The 17166-nt window shown below is 39.7% G+C and overlaps 2 protein-coding genes across 3 annotated transcripts; both read right to left on the minus strand.

Moving 5' to 3' along the window:
• Window positions 1-6384: 6384 nt before the first annotated feature.
• On the minus strand, window positions 6385-11322 carry noc4l (nucleolar complex associated 4 homolog). Its single transcript, XM_020638101.3, has 15 exons — window positions 11150-11322; window positions 10886-11006; window positions 10314-10420; window positions 9399-9506; window positions 9034-9183; window positions 8821-8923; window positions 8697-8731; window positions 8554-8604; window positions 8336-8447; window positions 8131-8191; window positions 7884-7994; window positions 7433-7596; window positions 7165-7247; window positions 6897-7010; window positions 6385-6659 (listed from the first exon to the last, which is right to left on the minus strand). Exons 1-15 carry the CDS (start codon window positions 11300-11302, stop codon window positions 6540-6542), a joined length of 1593 nt encoding a protein of 530 aa, XP_020493757.2. The 5' UTR covers window positions 11303-11322; the 3' UTR covers window positions 6385-6539.
• A 628-nt stretch (window positions 11323-11950) lies between these two features.
• On the minus strand, window positions 11951-14401 carry pus1 (pseudouridine synthase 1). Of its 2 annotated transcripts, none has more exons than XM_020638097.3 (6): window positions 14070-14401; window positions 13714-13926; window positions 13489-13626; window positions 13187-13289; window positions 12285-12979; window positions 11951-12174 (listed from the first exon to the last, which is right to left on the minus strand). In XM_020638097.3, the coding sequence occupies exons 2-6, from the start codon at window positions 13912-13914 to the stop codon at window positions 12139-12141; spliced, it is 1173 nt and encodes a 390-aa protein (XP_020493753.1). In that variant the 5' UTR covers window positions 13915-13926; window positions 14070-14401; the 3' UTR covers window positions 11951-12138. The 2 variants fall into 2 exon arrangements, with proteins under 2 accessions (XP_020493753.1, XP_020493752.1); XM_020638096.3 differs by having other exon boundaries at window positions 13714-13940.
• Window positions 14402-17166: the final 2765 nt, after the last annotated feature.

The following is a 17166-nucleotide window of genomic DNA, read 5'->3' on the forward strand; positions in this document are numbered from 1 at the left end:
TAATCAAATAAAACGACAATATCCAGTCATAATACTTAAAGGAAAAAAATGTCTATATTTTGATATGTGTTATCGAGAGAGGACAGGCCCACACATGACGACAAACAATGACCGATTTAACAGTTTTGTTGTCAGTGTGTGGTGTACAACGAGATGACCAACACAGCACAACCACACACTAACAGATTCTTGAACCAACAACCAGCCTTGACTCTCAAAGCTCATAATCTTGACGCGTTCAAACACAATTAAAGAGAAAAACAAAACATGGTGGACACCTAGCAGGAAGAATTGATGATGGTGGTTTGAGGTGGTCGCATCGCTGCCACAAATCAACAAGTTAGTCCTCCGTTTCTGACGTCCGTCTAACTTCATGCTCCGAGTTTGCCGTCTTCGCCATGGCTTTGTTTGCTGTGCTTCCTGCTTCAGTCAGCTTGCTTCTTGATTGGCTATTGTTCCGTTCCGCCTGACAATCAATACAGAGGTGCGTGCTCGGCTGGCCCCTGTTGGTCTCCCCACACAACAGGATTTAAATCGGGGCAGCCCTGATTGTCTCTTAACACACCTCAACCGACAGGGAAAAATCTGGCAAGATAATCTTTGGATCCATCGCATAATCAGGCCTTTGCTGACTTTGGTCAGAAGGGAGGAATCAGACACAAAATCAGCCCGCTTAAGGTGTCTTTTGGCCACCTTGGCCGAAAACACCCTGAGAGGTCCAAAATAAGTAAGGTTAGTCTAAAAGACTTGGCATAGACTCCGGACTCCTAATAGGTAAGCACAGCGAGGTAGGCTGCAGGTAGGTTGCCTTATTGTCATCTCCAAGAACAGATGTGGTGCAGAAACCACAAGGATTGAAAGACTCATCCATTATCTGGACCACTTATTAGTTTTAGGGTTGCTGAAGAGTTAGAGCCAATCCCAGCAGTCATTGGGCGAGAGGCAGGGTACACCTTGGGCAGGTCGGCAGTCGATCACAGGGCTGACATTCAGAGATCAACAACCAGTCCCACAAATATTCACATCTACAGACAGTTTAAAGTGACTGATAACCTTAAGGAGCGTGTTTAAAGGCGTGTCGAAAGGCCCCTGTCCAGCCAGGGGCTCAAACAGAGAACCTTCCTGCTTTGTGGGTGACAGAAAGAACCACTATATAGCTCATTGTAGCTCAAGACTAGCTCCTTCCCTAGCATCTCATGCTACAAATAGACATTCCCAGCTAATAGACAATCAAGCGAGGCGAATTTATGTTCTGCTTAATAAAAACGTAATTACTTTTTTCACAATGCCAGCAAATTAAGTAGGAGTTTGAGCTCATTACTGTCAATTGAGGGCTACATTTGTAAAGTTTAAAGTGCAAAATAAGATAAGGCACAGACCACAGTCAACGGCAGAGGTGTTTGTTGTTGTTGTATTGAAGAAAGTATTTTGAGAAAGTGTCTGCAAAATGCAACAAACTCCTCCATCACAACGCTAAAACCAGCTGTCTAATGCAACATCATAATGATGAGTGATTATCGTCTGTCAGAATAGACTAAGCAGATGTTCAATCTCTCTTAGGCTAGTCCATCAATTTAATGATAATTCAATCTCTTGTAGATGCGTTTATTTATTGTTCTTGTAGCAGGAGTGATAGTGGTAGTAGTTGTTGTTGTTGTTAAGACAGTACGAGCGCCACAGTACCTTGGCCTTTGTGTGCAGGTGATGATGGTGAAGGTTTCTGGCAGCGATCATAGCCAGCTGTCTCTGGATCCACTGTAACTCCATCTGAGAGCGCCTCAGCAGCTCCTCCACATGACCACTGGATGTGTGATCCCGCATTATCACCTGTAAAACCCCACACAAGCACAGGTTACACACACTGCCTCAGATATCCATAACAATTACTGAATCTCACATGAAAACAAAACATACTAGTGCATACGTACATAATAATGAGTATAATAACTTTAATAAGACGTATGCACAGAAAACACATGCTGAAACTGCACTTGAGGAATTCTGTTTAACATTTGTATTGGTGCGATTGCAGTTGAGAACTTTGGCATGTAATTAACAGCATAAAGTGAAACTGAATTCATGTGTTAGTTTTTTTTAATTTCAAATTAGGTACAGTTTGAAACAGGCTGCATGATGGTTGCAGTGGTCAGCCCTGTTGCCTCCTCACAGCGAGGACGTTCCTGGGCCTGCCCTGTGCTGGCTGTGGTTCTCTCTGGCTACTCTGTAGAGGTGAGGTAAAAAATCGAAACAGTATAGTATCGAGATATTTTGTGTGGCGATATTATATCGTCTCATGGCAGTCAAGTATCGATATTTTTCAAATGATATTTTAGATATGTTTTTTTTTTTTTTGCACTATTCATTTTCAACAAGTTGCATTGTTAAGAATTAAATTAGACTGAAATACAAACAAAAAAACTGAAGTGAGATGAACAGACTTTGAATTTCAACTCATTTGACAAAACAGTTTTTGATTTAGCTTAGTGTAGTGGACATAATATGTCGTTAAAAAGCTTAATCATGGGGCGCTGGTGGATCAGTGGTTAGAGCGCGCGCCAAATGTAATAACGTAAAAAATAATAACGCGGGCGGCCCAGGTTGGAATCGAACCTCTGGTTCCTTCCCCGCATTCCCACTCTCTCTCTCTCTCCCTGATTTCTGACTCTATCCACTGTCCTATCTCTCCAATAAAGGCACAAAAAGCCCAATTAAAAAAAAGCTCAATCACAACATATTGTATTGCAATTCTCAGCATATCGCAAAATGTTAAAAATCGCAATAGAATTGTATCGTGTCTCGATTATCAGGATAATATCGCCTCGTGGGGACTCCCACCCCTACTACTCTGGCTTCCTCCCACAGTCCAAAGATTGACTCTTCATTGCCCATAGGTGTGAATGTGAGTGGGGCTGGTTGTCTGTCTCTATAGGTCTGTCTCTGTGATTGACTGGCGAGCTGGGTGTACACCGCCTCTTGGACACTGACGACCCCAAACGGGAAAAGCTGTATAGATAATGGATGGATGGAAAGGACATTTTGAAACTTAACGCTGGACAAATCCCCTCAATGTAGCAGTTTACACGACTAATACTATACTCTAGTACAGGGGTCTCCAACCTTTCTTCATCTGAGAGCTACTTTGAAAAAATGAAAGTGGCCGAGAGCTACTTGCATTTATTTACATCGCACACATCAGCTGAATTAAGCTACTGTTTGTACACGTGTGAAATTGCAATAAGCCAATGCTTATCAATAATCTTAAATTCACATCAAGGTCCAAGAAAAAAACAGAAATATTTAACACTTCTTATTGTGCCACATAGTAAGCTATGTTGCTGAAAATTCACATCAATGTCCAAGAAAACATTACTACTTTACACTTGTTTTTATGGGCCACATATATGAATAGTGGGAAGAGGTGCATTTACTGTTGTCAGATTATTCTTTTTTTTAACACAGTCGGTCAACCTATTGGCGGACTACTCCCAAGCTACCTGTTGGAGAACCTGCTCTAGTATCTATTGCTTTACATGCTGCATAAATACCATTATAAATCACCATGTGTTTGATCAATGGAGTTTCTAGTCTGACTAACTCTGCACTATTTCTTTGGTAGGCTGACACCAAAAGTAATTCCTTAACGACAAAGACAATGTTTTCAGATATCCTGACAGTGTGCATGTTCATCAATAAAAGAACAAATCAAAACAATAAAGTACAGTATAATGCATGAATATATATCTATCTATCAAATCTTGTAAAAGAGCATTATGACACTTACTGTGCAGCGTGTTCATCTTCTTTCATCAAAAAACACACAACTTGCGTTTAACCATAACTAAACCAATCAGTCCCTGACAGCTGAAGTTTCCAGTTTCTTCTGCATGCACAAGAAATTTCAGATTTTTTATGATCGACAAACATACATGTGTGCCCATGTGTACAAGGTTGTTGAGGGGGGGAGAGAGGACTCCACTCAGTTACATAAGAGAGGATTACTGTATCACAGCAACACACAAGACACGAGGGAAGCCTGGCAAAAAACAAAACAAAAAAAAAACATCAGCTTCCATCAGTCACTTTCCATTCCCGGTGTTTGTTGTCCTGTTTGGTACCTTTTTACAAGCGCTACACAAACTGTCAGTCACACACACTCACTAATATACCCCCAATTCACAGAAACTACTATACAGTGACACAGGGAAAGTTAAGAAGGTTAATGCTGCTCCATCATTATATACACACACACACACACACACACACACACACACACACACACACACACACACAGCATTTGAGTAATCTGATTTCTGACTATTAGAGGATTGCATTTCTTTTGCAATAAACAACAGGTCAGGCAGGACAAGCTCATATTTTAACGTCTCACTAATGATAGCGATAAAAGAGGCCTCTGTAACAACAAAGTACTAATAACTATAAATATATAATAAATAATAACTATAATGGAAAAGAAGTGAAATAATGTTCATACTTCTTCTCACAGCTAGGATTAACAGATACCTTCTCCTGTGTCTTAGAGCCTCAGCTCACCAAATGCTCAAACAGCTTCTCCGTGCTGCTGACTCACCTTGGACAGCTCCTATTTCCTTGCAGGGGACTTGGGAGGAAGAGGAGGAGGAGGAGGACAGACACAAACAACAAAACAACGCACAGGAGTCCTTATGCAGAAATGTCCCATCCTTGCCAAGACCTCTATGAACCTGCAGTGCTGAGCATTTCTGTTACAGATTTATCAAAGAGACAGGAGAGAGCTGTGCCTGCGTCATTATCCATGCCTGAAGGAGGGTTCTCATTCGATATCTATCTACCTTTTAATTCATCAATCAACCCACTACTAAGATTGATTTAATGTTAATGCTCTGTGATTTGACACGTCACAGGAACAATTGGGGATTAGTTATTGAGTTGCTGCATTATTTCAAAATAAAACAATGGTGCCTCTCACAAAATACTTCTTTAAAAGTTAGAGGATTGGAAACTGCAGTTCGCACAGTGTGCTTAAAAAAAAAAAAGAAGACATAAATAAATGCATTTAAGGATATGATGTTGCACTTTGAAAGTGCATAGTTTATCATAATAAATAATATAATAATTGACATACTGTTACGGATAAACTTAGAAGATGATTACCCATCCAAGAGACGCTCTTTGGTTTCTCTCGTCCTCTTCATGGCGACTTTGTGCATGCTAGTCTCTCCTCTGTTTGCGAATTCTGGCGCCATATGTCATGTTATTCCCAAGAAAATACTTTTTTTTTCTTCTTAAATGAAAAAGATAAATGAAAGACTCGACTCATTACAAAGTTTTCTCTTGCATACATAGGCCTATACCACTGCACCACTACCTAACTCTGTTCAACGTGTTCATCTCTGCAGCTGTCTGTCTGTGTCTTACTGCTTGTGTTTGGACTACTTCTCCCTGCTTTGACTCTGACTTGCTCTTTTCTGACTGAACTCCGCTATGATTCAGAATTTTTCTCTCACGGCGTTCTTGTACCCGAGGCTGCCTGCTGTGTGACCATATGGCTCACAAGAGGATAAAATAAACAAACAGAAGGTGGAAAAAAAAGTATTTTAAGCTAACCTCTTACCTGTGTGTATATATATATATATATATATATATATACAGGTAATATGTTGCAGCTGTGTACCTCATTTTGAACATTTATTGTATGCAAATTCATATTACAACCTACCAAGTTCTCTGTATACTATACTAAGTGTATCAAAATGTTTATAACAAAACCCTAAGTCTTTACATTTTAACTCTCTTGCTACTACATTTGATGACGTCCTTGTATTACTAAGAAATGGATTTGAGTGTTGGGAAATACTATACTTTTTTTTTATCGCATACTTTGTTATGGAAGTATGGGTAATGGTAGGTTTAAACATCCACTTTTCCTCATTCTTCATTGTGTACAGTTCGTTGACCTCACAGCATTACCAAGCATGACCACGCCCACTTCCAGCCTGCCTGTAATCAACCTGAAGGTGTAAACACCTGCGTGGGTTTACAGGTCATTCAAACTGCATTATATTTTTCGAAATAAACGAAAAATGTAGACACGTACAAATGTAAAGTTTAGTTCTTTTAGTAGTGTATACTGGTTTGAGCTTTCAAGCTGATTTAAAAAAAAAAAAAAAAAAGCTGTACTCGAGACTTTAAGAAAAATGATGAAATGATCTTTAACTACAAACCGCCATAGAGCTGTCATGTTTGGTGGGCGTGATGTTTATAATGGATGACCATAAAACTTACAAATTAAAATGGAATAAAACGTTCCATATATTGTTTAAATAAACCACATGATTGTATATCCCTTAAAATGTGCCTAACAGACACAAAGACATTTATTCTCCATGAGCTCCAGACATTATTTTTATTGATGCGTAAAAAGTGACACATCACAGACGTTGTAACAAAAAAATACAAATCAATTTCTGCTGTTCTGGTCGCTCCTGGTCCCAGAAATGATTAGAACACTGAATGCAGCTCCTTGCTTCTTCGCCTTTTTTTCAATCCAGGGAGAAGTTCTGCCCCAACACATCTCCTCCTCCTTTTAGTAACTGTGTGGCAGTTTCAAACTCCAGTGGGACGCTCTTGATCTGAGTCTGGTTCAGGTCTCTCTCCATCATCTGGGGATAATAAGAACATGGAACATATTATCCATGATAACCAGAAAAAGTTCTGCAACCGCGCTGTAACAGCAGGAGCTCCACATATACACACACACATACACACACACACACTCAGACATGCACACACAGCGCTGTTCTGCATGTGTCCATCGATGCACTCAAGATATCACAGGGGTGTAAAATACTGCGCCTGTAGTGGGCAGTCTGAAAAGGGCTTCTGAAGCACCACATTACCTCAAATGTTGTTATCTCCAAAACCGCGTCGATGTCATCCTCCTTTTCTGAGAGCGGCGTGTTGATTAACATTGCAGCTTTGGCCACATCTGGATGGTAATGCTTTTGCAGTGTCTGCAGAAGAAGAAATAAAAATAAAAGAGTACTTCATTTGAAAAATATTCAATACTTTTATTTAGTTGGATTTTTCGAACTGCCATCATTCCTCCCAGTACTCTCTTGTTTTGTGCTGAATTAGCTCACTTATGGACCACTCATTTGTACAGACCTTAATCTCCCACAAGCTGCTCTCTAAGGCCCGGCACTGAGCAGGATCCTCTTCATCCATAAGATACGGGTCCTCCAAGGGCTCTGTCATTACCAAATGTACCATACATCACATTTAACCTTTTCAAGAAGATTGTACATCACAGTGGAAATCCTCAGGAATTTAGAAATGTGAAATGATCTTAATATTATAATGACTCATTCTGGGAATACAAAACCGCTGACTCTTTACTAAATGGTTATTTACAGATGTGTATACTAATCCTCACCATCTCCTGCGCTGGGCCTGTGGATGAGGACTCTGCAGGACGGGTGGCGACGGATCAGGTTGTATAAAAAGGGCAGGACGATGAGGAGGGCTGTGGGCGGGACTGTGAGAGCCAGACGAGCCAGGCGTTTGGCAAAGGCAGCGACTAGGTACACCGGCAAGTGACTGAAGCCAAGCACAAACATGAACACAGATTATTATTACCAATGTATATGAGCATTTTGAATTGTTACAATAATTATGATTACCGGTAATAGTTTAATCTAATAAGAATTGTTAGTTAAAATGAGGCTATCGTGAGAGATGTAGAAGTCAATCTATAACTTTGTTGCTGTGGGACTGCAACCAACAGTACTACTACAACTGTTAACCTTTTCAGTGTTAAAAAAAGAAATATGTTGAAAACTATGACATGATGAACTCAAATTTAAGCAAAACCAGGTTGAGCTTACCTGGAGCTGAGGAAGATGTTCGTTAGGTGGAAAAAGCGTGCTCGGTACTTCACGTAGAAAACAGAGGGCTCGAGTAGATTATACAACTTCCTGTAGAAATCAGGGTAGTCTCTGCACACACACACACACACACACACACACACAGAACAGTAAGAAAGGGTTTTTCCAGATTTTTTTTTTTCCAATATTGTGTTATTAACAGGACTATAGGATCAGTCCATATTGTTATATTTGATCATATACTCACAGGTTGTGTTGATGGATGAGGACAAACAAGCCATTTAGAGCCAGCAGGCTGATAGCGCCACCTGTTCAACAAAAAACAAAACAGGCTTACCAGCTTCACCCTTTCAAAAATATAACATGTCATATTCTTGATACAGAAAATACCACAACGCTTCTTTAAAAGGATTCCTTTCGCACTTCACTTTTAACTCACAGGTGCAACTTACCAACTTCATAGGCAGCAGTCAAGAAGTCAATCATCAGCGTGGGTTTACTCATGTGGGGAAGAATGGAGTCATGGAGGATCACCAGAACCTTTTTATACATGCTGTTTGGCAACTACAACAAAACGAGAAAAAGCATAGTCTTGATGGTACAGACAGATCCATGAATGTGTGAAGACATTTCTAACATTACAAAATAATTTAGGTAGATTGAATGATACCTTATACTTAAGAAAGCCCAGCCACATCCTCTCAAAGGCCCGCTTGTGTTCCTTTTAATGAGATATAACATCAAATATCATACTCAATCACAGTTAAAGCTGCAAAAAAGAATATGAATGTGAGATTACAAAATGTTACGTACAAGCAGTTTAGCAGCTTTCCAGTCCTCGTGCTTGGCTGGAAGAAAGAAAAAAAAATGACACTCCTGATTTATGTCCTGGCAGTGACAGTTTGTTGTAAGGGGAAAGGATAAAAGCCACTCTCACCTTCCTGTTTGACCATGAAGTTGGTGAGCTCTGACTCCTGACTTGGCACGCTGATGTTGGACATGATCGTGAACACATTGCGTTGATACAGCAGCATCCCAGCCTGAGAGGAACAAGACAAACCATCAGCACATCAGTCGAGTAATGATTCCTGAACTCTTATATAATACATCCACTTCAGTGAAAGCACAGATACATTCAGCGTTTTCTTACCCCTTTGTTTTTGTCCATGACTCGGCCAACACTCTCACGGATGAAGCTCATGGCATAGTAGCGTATGTCCTCCATCTCAAGGAACTCCTGGAATCTGGAGATCTGCAGGGAGTTGTCTCTCGTTTTGGACAGCAGTCGGTCCACCACAGCCTGACGGGGAAATAGTAAAGAGAGAAAGATCAGAAGGCGCACGAGCAACTAAAGATTAAACGCTTTGGTTATTTAAACGGTCAAAAAGAAAACTGCTGTATTTCTCGTTTGGGCTTTAAACATATTAAAAGATGTTGAAGTAAGACATCAGAACAGATAAAGGGACAGCACTGTTCCCAAGACAGATGTCCAGGTTGTAAGACACAAAATGTTACCTGGATGAGGTGCCTTGGGAAGCTGTAGTGTTCCGTCCAGTCCAGGTCCTCGAGGGGATGCTGTCCTTCTGCAGCAGCGAACTTCATCAAGCAGCACAGGGCGCTCTCCTGTTATCGGTGAGAGAGGATTACTTGACTTCCTTTCTCAAGTCCATGAGAGCAGCATCACAGTTCAAATCACCCACCCTGCAAGACAGAGCGCTACCGCAGGTCGTTCATCCCATCTGCCGTCGGACCGTTTAATCAGACTCTTTAACAACATCACCACTCACATCAATAATGCTACACACTGTGTGTGTTTTTAATAATAAGTCTTTCCACAAGTGGAAGTGCACATACCTGGTATTATTCTATTATTTTATTTTTTCTGTCTTCATTTAACTGACTTACATATGTTTGATTTTTATTTTTAATAATTGTATTCCTTTTTCCTGTTTTCTTGAGCTGCTGCAATGCAAAAATGTCCCCCATGGGGGATCAATAAAGTTCATCTTTATCTTTAAATTTTATAACAACACATACATTATATATTATTATACTAAAAAATAATGTTTATATTAACAGACCTCAAGAAAACAAAGTGTTATTATAAATAAAACGATTGTCAGTAATAACAGTTAATCTTACCAAACTATTTACTTTTGCACAAAAAAGGAACAACCCATGTAAAGCACGCAGCTTTATGACTTTGGTGAGAAGTTATGAAAAAGTACTACCTGCATGCCTCACCACGTACACCATCTTTAAAGTACTTTAAGTCGAAACATTTTGGTTAGCTGCATGATGCTTATTTATGTTCATCTTAGGTAAACACATTAGTTTAGAAATAAAAAAAAAAACAAGACTTCAGCTGGGTCCCTCCTTGAGAACAGAATGAGAACAGTCTTCACGCGTGTTTTTTTTTAGTGAACTCACATAAACTTCAGGATGTCCAAGACTGAGGTGCTCCAGCAACATCTCCACAGAGCTGTTGTACCGGTGTCGCATGAATATCTGATACTTCTCTTCAGCGCTGTAGCCTCCTAACCAGATAACAAACACAGAGACGAACCCAGATAACAAACACAGAGACGAACATGATGGTGGGATTTGCAGTCACGGAACGACCAAACCTGCTGTACTTTTAACACATTTACAGCGCAAGTCTTGGCTGCTTTTCTATCAGTCTGTAGATACAGGACTGTTGACTATAAACTGGCTTGTATGGTACATCAGTCTCTACTCTACTGATTACATGATGCACACACACCACACATTACAATCTGCACATTGCACTTTGACACCCTGGACACTTTACACACTGTTTACATTATTCTATATTGTATATTCAAACATTTCTTTTTGAAATGTTACATTATATTCTATTTTACTGTATATATGTGTACTAGTAATTTGAGTGTTTATTGCATGGCCTTGCGGAACAGTCTTTACATTTCACTGCACATCTGTATGAGCATGTGACAAATACAAATCTTGAACCCACTCACCACTCAACACCTCGTCCTCTCCAGGCAGCTTCCCCATAAACAGCTCTTTCCTCTCCAACAAGGAGCAGAACAACCTGCTGCACGCATTGACAGCACTGATAACCGACTTCTCTCTCTCGGACTAAAACGGACATAAGGGGTGAAAACATACACAGTGTGTTAAAGGGTGGTATTTACAACCAGTGTTTTTAACAGTGAAGCTCGCTAACCAAGCATGTGTGTGTGTTGGGTTGCGTTATGTGAGCATCTTCGTGGAGTAGTCACCTGAAGACCTTCAAGGATGTCAAAAACGTCGTTGGCATGTTTTCGGCTCTCAAGTATGTCATCGACTTTGCTATCAAGGTTCAGTTTGGCTATTTTAATACTTCTTTCTGTTGTTTTCGCCGAACTCACGTTGCGTTTCTTGGTCGACGCCATGATTTCTGACTGATGCGGCGTTCACGTAACGCTGGAATAATACGTCAAATGTAATGTCTAACCAACACCATAGGAGCCAACGATTATAAAACATATTTATTATGTTAGTAATTTGATTCTTTTTTTTTTTTTTTGTAAATATCGCCCCGATTGGGTGTTTGTAACATGTGTTTTTATGTTTTGTAATGTATTATAAAAGCTGGGGGTTAACGTTTAGTTTATGTCCACGGTACATTGAATGCAACATTACTCCAAATTCCAGACTGTTGTGTCTCCTAGTGGAGGGAGGGTGAAGTTCAGCTTTGTTTCCCCCCCTTGTAGGATACTGATGGGATGAAGCCTTTATACAACTACAAACATTAAGTCCTTCTTATTTGATTTCTTGCAACACAAAACATTTGGATTTTTAATGATGATAGTGGTTCTAAAATATGAGTGTACAACATTATTTTTTATCAATAAATAACTGACTGTACAACATGTATTATACACTATACTAAATTCTCCATTTATTGTAGCTGATTTAAAAAAAAATGGTGTATTGTTTTCAATTATTTTGACTTTTATAGATGAATGTATGCCAATAAAAATGTGTGTATCTAGTAGGGTAGATCATCGGTAGAAACATCGAAATTAATGAGAAATAAATTATCACAAGGAAAAGAGAGGATTTTATTAACATTGTGGTCTTTTAATAACTTTTGGAAAAGAAAAGCAGAATGTAATCCCACAAAATCATGGAAGTTGTAATGTCGAACGTAAAATGAAAGCTAACTCTCAAAAGACAGAGAATGTTTGTTGAAAAGAATATTTCTTCTTTAAGCATGAAGGGCCACTTAATCAGAGTCATTTCCTGTAATCTCTGCGTTGTCCTGGGGAGAAAGAACACCAACAATGAATAAGACATGCAATAAAAAACAATCCGTTTAGAAGTCAAGCATCAGGGTTTTAAAAAGTTAGTTTTTAAATGGTGCCTAGATACCTTTTCTTTTTTCTCTTGTGTATTTGTAGCTGAAGCTTCAAAGTCGTGGATTGGAAGTGTGGCCATCCAGCTGACCATGGAGCCCTCCTGACACTCTGTCTCCACAATGGTGGGGTAGATTTGAGCCTCCTTGAAGGCCTTGATTGCCTCCTCCTCGTTCTCCCATTCCAGCGTCTCATGCAGCCCGTCCCCTCCAAACTTTTTGTTGTACCGGTCGAAGTGAACCCTTTCCAGAACCAGCCCAAGTCCTGGAGCTTTGGGCACATCCACCTTCTCCAGTCCCCAACTCCGCTCCACAACCTCTTCCTTCGCATAGCCCCTTATCACCGCGATCACCAGTCCGATCATTTTACGAATTTGGTGCAGCATAAAGCTCTGCCCTCGCACTGTGATCACCGCGAATTCAGTACCGCTGCAGACAAAAGGCTCTCCACAGGACATCTCCATGATGTAGCGGCGGGCACTGGGGTCGCTTGCAGCCTTCTGAGAGGTGAAGTTGTGGAAGTTATGGGTGCCCTTGTAGAGAGCAAACAGACGGTTAGCCCTCTGAAGTGTCTCGGGCTCAAGGCGAAAGCCTGTAATGTCCCCAGTATCATAGTCTTTGGGAGAAAAGGCCACCGTTGGAAGCATATAGGCGTATGTGCGGGCATCACAGTTGTTTTTGGAATTAAATCCCTGGGTCACCCGCTTGAGACCTTTTGTGTATATAAAAAAAGAAAAAAAAAAAAAAAGGGAACAATAATGTGGTTATAAAAAAACTTTCCTTTTAGCTTCAATCAATAACATATGATAAGGACAAATATATAGCATTATTGTAATGTCTAGGTAGGTGAATTATACTAACATTGTGGACGTAATGTGTGTAATCAGGAAAATAATCAGATAAATAACCATGGTCTCACCGAGTACTCTTATCTGTGATGGCAGATGCTCATTTATTTTTGGAATTATATCTTCCATGAGCCGCAGTTTGAGAGACACAACTTGGCCGGCAGCGGACACACCCTAAACAAAAGCAGACAAACACCGAACACAGTTTGACATACAAAGTTAGAACAATGCATGACGCAATTCTTTCTCTTTTGTTCATTCATTCACTTCAACACCACTCTGTTTGTTACCTGTCAGGCAAAAAGGCAGAAGTAGATGTCTGATTGTCCTTCAAAAATGTTTCCATGAGCTGTAAAAAAAAACAAAAACATACCTTATCTGTTCGGGCACATCTTTGGAAAGACATCTTCCTCATATCCTCGCCATGGTTTTCAGGAATGCAACCAGATTTAGTAAGTGAAGTGACCAGGGCATCTTCAATGGTCCTAAACTGAGAGGTTCCTGGATTTCTCTGAAACACAGAAAACATTCAAACTAAAAGCAAGCAAACACACGAATTATAAAAGATGACAGGGGGCAACCCAGCCAAAGCATTTACCTGCATGCCATAGTATCCCTTTCCGGAGTATGCCAGGAGGAGGACAACTTTCTTCTTCGGATATTTCTTATCATCTTCAGTGGGTTCGCCCTCTACTTTTAACCTTTTCGTCGCTTGCACCTTGTCAGCAGAGTCCTCGTTTTCTTCATTGGCTCTTTTCACAAGCTTGGCTGCACACTCGTCTCTGGATCCTTGACTCATCGTGCAAAAGGTCTGTAAATAAACACCTGTGAAGTCAACACCACGCATTTCTTGTCAAAGTTGCTCTGATATCTGATATCCCCGTCAAAGATTCATCTACAGGTAACAACAATGAATCAAAAATTATCATATTTTCTTCTCTTAAGTTTACCTACCGTTTCTCTCAAACGTCAGTCTGTGTTTAATAAAGGCACTCAACAGTAGTCGGGTTTTTAGCATGTTACCCTAAGCCTCCATAGCACCAGCTTGCACCACCTAAAGGATGCAAACTATCAAATACATGTAAAAACGGAAGCTAGTCCCGGAAACAGAAAGTTCGAGTAAAAAAAAAAAACTACAAGTAATCCGTTGATGAAAAATACAACCTCCAAATCCCAATGCTAAAATTCATGTGTTGCTATGAATGAAATTGTAGCTGTTTCAAAGAGTTATGTAGCAGCTGCGGCAACATTTACACATGGCAAATATCAACTTTGACCCCGGATGTTAGTATCGCGAGACTCACGTTGCCTTCCCGTTTGATACGTCATAGTCTATGGTCATAGATTAATATTTACAGTCGTCGTCCCCTGTACAATGGGCAAATTAATTAGTGTTAGCTTCTTTGTGAACAAAATACGGATTTTTTTCTCGTTCCACTTTGATTGGGTTGTGCGTTTAAAATAAATATGATGAATTTTAGCATCTTAATATAGCCTACATTATTATCTGATAACTGTGGAGTCAATTTAGTTGTAAAAATAGCGTCTCTCGTGTTTACATTTAGGCTCGTACGCTAAAAATGTCCTTACACTAAGACATACAATTTTAAGAAAATGTTCCTCAAAGTATGTTTTTTGTCCACTTGAGGGCACCACAATTACACAAATAATGCAGGCAGTATGCAATTTCGAAGGAAAATTGCACCAAGTTACGTTATTGTTTGCATTGTTGTCCTGTTTACTCAATAAATGTTGTGATCCTGTGAACAGCAATATTGCATATGAAATGTTGTGGCTTTTTTCAAGCTTTTATTTCAATGGAGTATTTTATACTTCCATGTAAGGTAGATTCTCATTTATCAGGGTAAAGGCTAAGACTCAAAATCTTGTTGTAGGCCTATGGAACGACTGTTTTTAGGAGTTTACTAAGACTTTACTACTTATTCCAGACTTACATTTACTCTAATGCACCTAATAATACTGACACTATAATGGTGGTTTGTTGTACAAACCAAAAACAAGTTGCAGCTGCACGACATTTCACCTAATTGTAGTCCATGAAGAACGTCTAGTCCTCTACCATAACAATTGGTGATGCTGTGACTCGTGTAGCTGTTAAACATGTGGGTAGATCCTTAAATCAAATTAAACTGGGAAAATAAGCATTTAGCACATAAAGAGAAGATAGTGTAGGTGTCTGGGTCATTCTTAATGACTCCACAGCAACAAGGGATACTGGTTTCCTGGAAGCCAATAAAATTCTTATCGTGGGATGGCCTGAGGATGCCCAATTGCACTTTTTCCTAAGCCCTTATAAGGTAATCAACTACTTTCGTGCTAAAAACCAAATGCCAAACATAGACCTGCTACTGGAAAATGGCCCGAGTCGGGTCACCACTATTTCACGTCACACAAAGCATGTGCCCCCTTTCTCCAACAAACACTTGTTGTACAGGGCTGCTGTGATGCTAAATGTGAAACAGTGATTATTTCAGGTTGGTGTCACAGTTAATCATGTTCTGTTGTGTAAAAGGCTGCAGAGAAGGATTGTTTCAGTATAAAACCAAACACTGCTTGATGCTTCGATGACAGTGAAAAACACCCCTAAATTTAAAAGAGTTAAGAGACCTGCTCAGGTGAGGTTCACATGACTTACAAGGCTCTTAACTTTGTGGATGAAAACATTAACTTTATTTGTGGTAAATAACCATGCATTTGTTCCTGAGGGAGACACACTAATCATGTCTTTTGCAACATCGTTAAAGGTTTTTCACCCCTGGAGTCAGACTTAAACAAAGCAAACCTTGATTATGTCCTTTGGTGTCCTGAAATTCTTCATTTAAAGTCTGATAGAGAGAAATGAGCACCACAAATCAGACTGCAAAGACAGATCTTTCAGTCTCCCAAGACAGCATTGCCCTTATACAGCAAGCCACTCAACGAGCCGTTGAGATAGACCTAAACCTCTCTGCAAAGCTCATATTCACAAGCAACTCTTACAGAGCTGGCCACATTTCTTTAAGAAGGAAACAGCCAAAGCAGACCGGATCAAACAGAGACTCGCTGCCTCCAGTGCCCCCACATATAGCAAAAGATGATTAATTAAAAAACCATCCTCACTGTCCTCAAATAAATCCACAGCTGTTAGAGCTCTTGCTCTGCTGACTGAGTTATATAATCTGCCACACAAAGCAAATATCACATATTTCTTAAACGTGGAAAGGAAATGGAGTGAATTCAGTGGCAAATATAAAATATACAACACAATGATTTTAAAGACTTAAATGGGGGATGGAAAAACCCTATTTCCCCCCATATGTATTCAGCTTCTTTATTAATTCACAGCTTTCAAACATCATGGTTTATACTCAAGCAACAGTTAAGCAGAAAGAAATGCAAGTTGTAAAGTGTCACATGACGTCTCCAATTAAAAAAACAACAACTCAGCATTAGAGACCCTTGTTGGTCTCCCTTGATATGTTTTGATCCTCCTTCTATATGAGACACTCTGAGAAAAAATTGTCGATTAAGTTTAAAATGTTTTGCTCTGAAAATGGTTCAGTTTTGTAAATATACATCATAGTTTATTCTTTAAGATCCACCCCACTGCAGTGGCCGTAGACATGTTCTGTTTTGACAGAAGCACATTTAGTTCCCCACAGCACATGCAGCCTTTCATACACATATTGCACAGGGCAGCAGTTATTTGTGCTTGTATAAGTTGCTTCTTATTTCATAAGTACATTTTTCCTGTGTGTTTCCAGAAATCTTTCCATAGGTAATTTGAACTGAAGCGTAACATCTAGTATGGTTGTAGTAGTCAAAACCAAATGGGAATTGTCCTTTAAGACATTCAAAATGTTTTGCAGTTTTTCCTTGGCATAATAATTAAACTATACAATGAAATATATTCATGTTTAAACTGCAGCAAATCAATTTAAAGTCTTCTTTTTTTGTGTGTGTCTTACTTATTCTTGTGTGTTTGATTTCATTTTGAATCGGGTTTTAACAACTAAATCCAACTCTCCACAGTGTTATAAGGTGTTCCCTA

This window comes from Labrus bergylta, chromosome 17, assembly GCF_963930695.1.
Source record: "Labrus bergylta chromosome 17, fLabBer1.1, whole genome shotgun sequence".
Taxonomy (NCBI): Eukaryota; Metazoa; Chordata; class Actinopteri; order Labriformes; family Labridae; genus Labrus; species Labrus bergylta.

Excerpts from the sequence above, each read along its gene's own strand:
- noc4l (XM_020638101.3), bottom strand. The coding sequence starts at position 11,302 with ATGGCGTCGACCAAGAAACGCAACGTGAGTTCGGCGAAAACAACAGAA. Across the intron at positions 10,421-10,885 it reads AGAGGACGAGGTGTTGAGTG|GAGGCTACAGCGCTGAAGAG; the intron begins GTGAGTGGGTTC and ends TTATCTGGTTAG. Across the intron at positions 8,192-8,335 it reads GACTGCTGCCTATGAAGTTG|GTGGCGCTATCAGCCTGCTG; the intron begins GTAAGTTGCACC and ends TTTGTTGAACAG.
- pus1 (XM_020638096.3), bottom strand. The coding sequence starts at position 14,133 with ATGCTAAAAACCCGACTACTGTTGAGTGCCTTTATTAAACACAGACTG. Across the intron at positions 13,941-14,069 it reads ACTGACGTTTGAGAGAAACG|GTGTTTATTTACAGACCTTT; the intron begins GTAGGTAAACTT and ends TTGACTTCACAG. Across the intron at positions 13,290-13,488 it reads GATGTGCCCGAACAGATAAG|GGTGTGTCCGCTGCCGGCCA; the intron begins GTATGTTTTTGT and ends GCTTTTGTTTAG.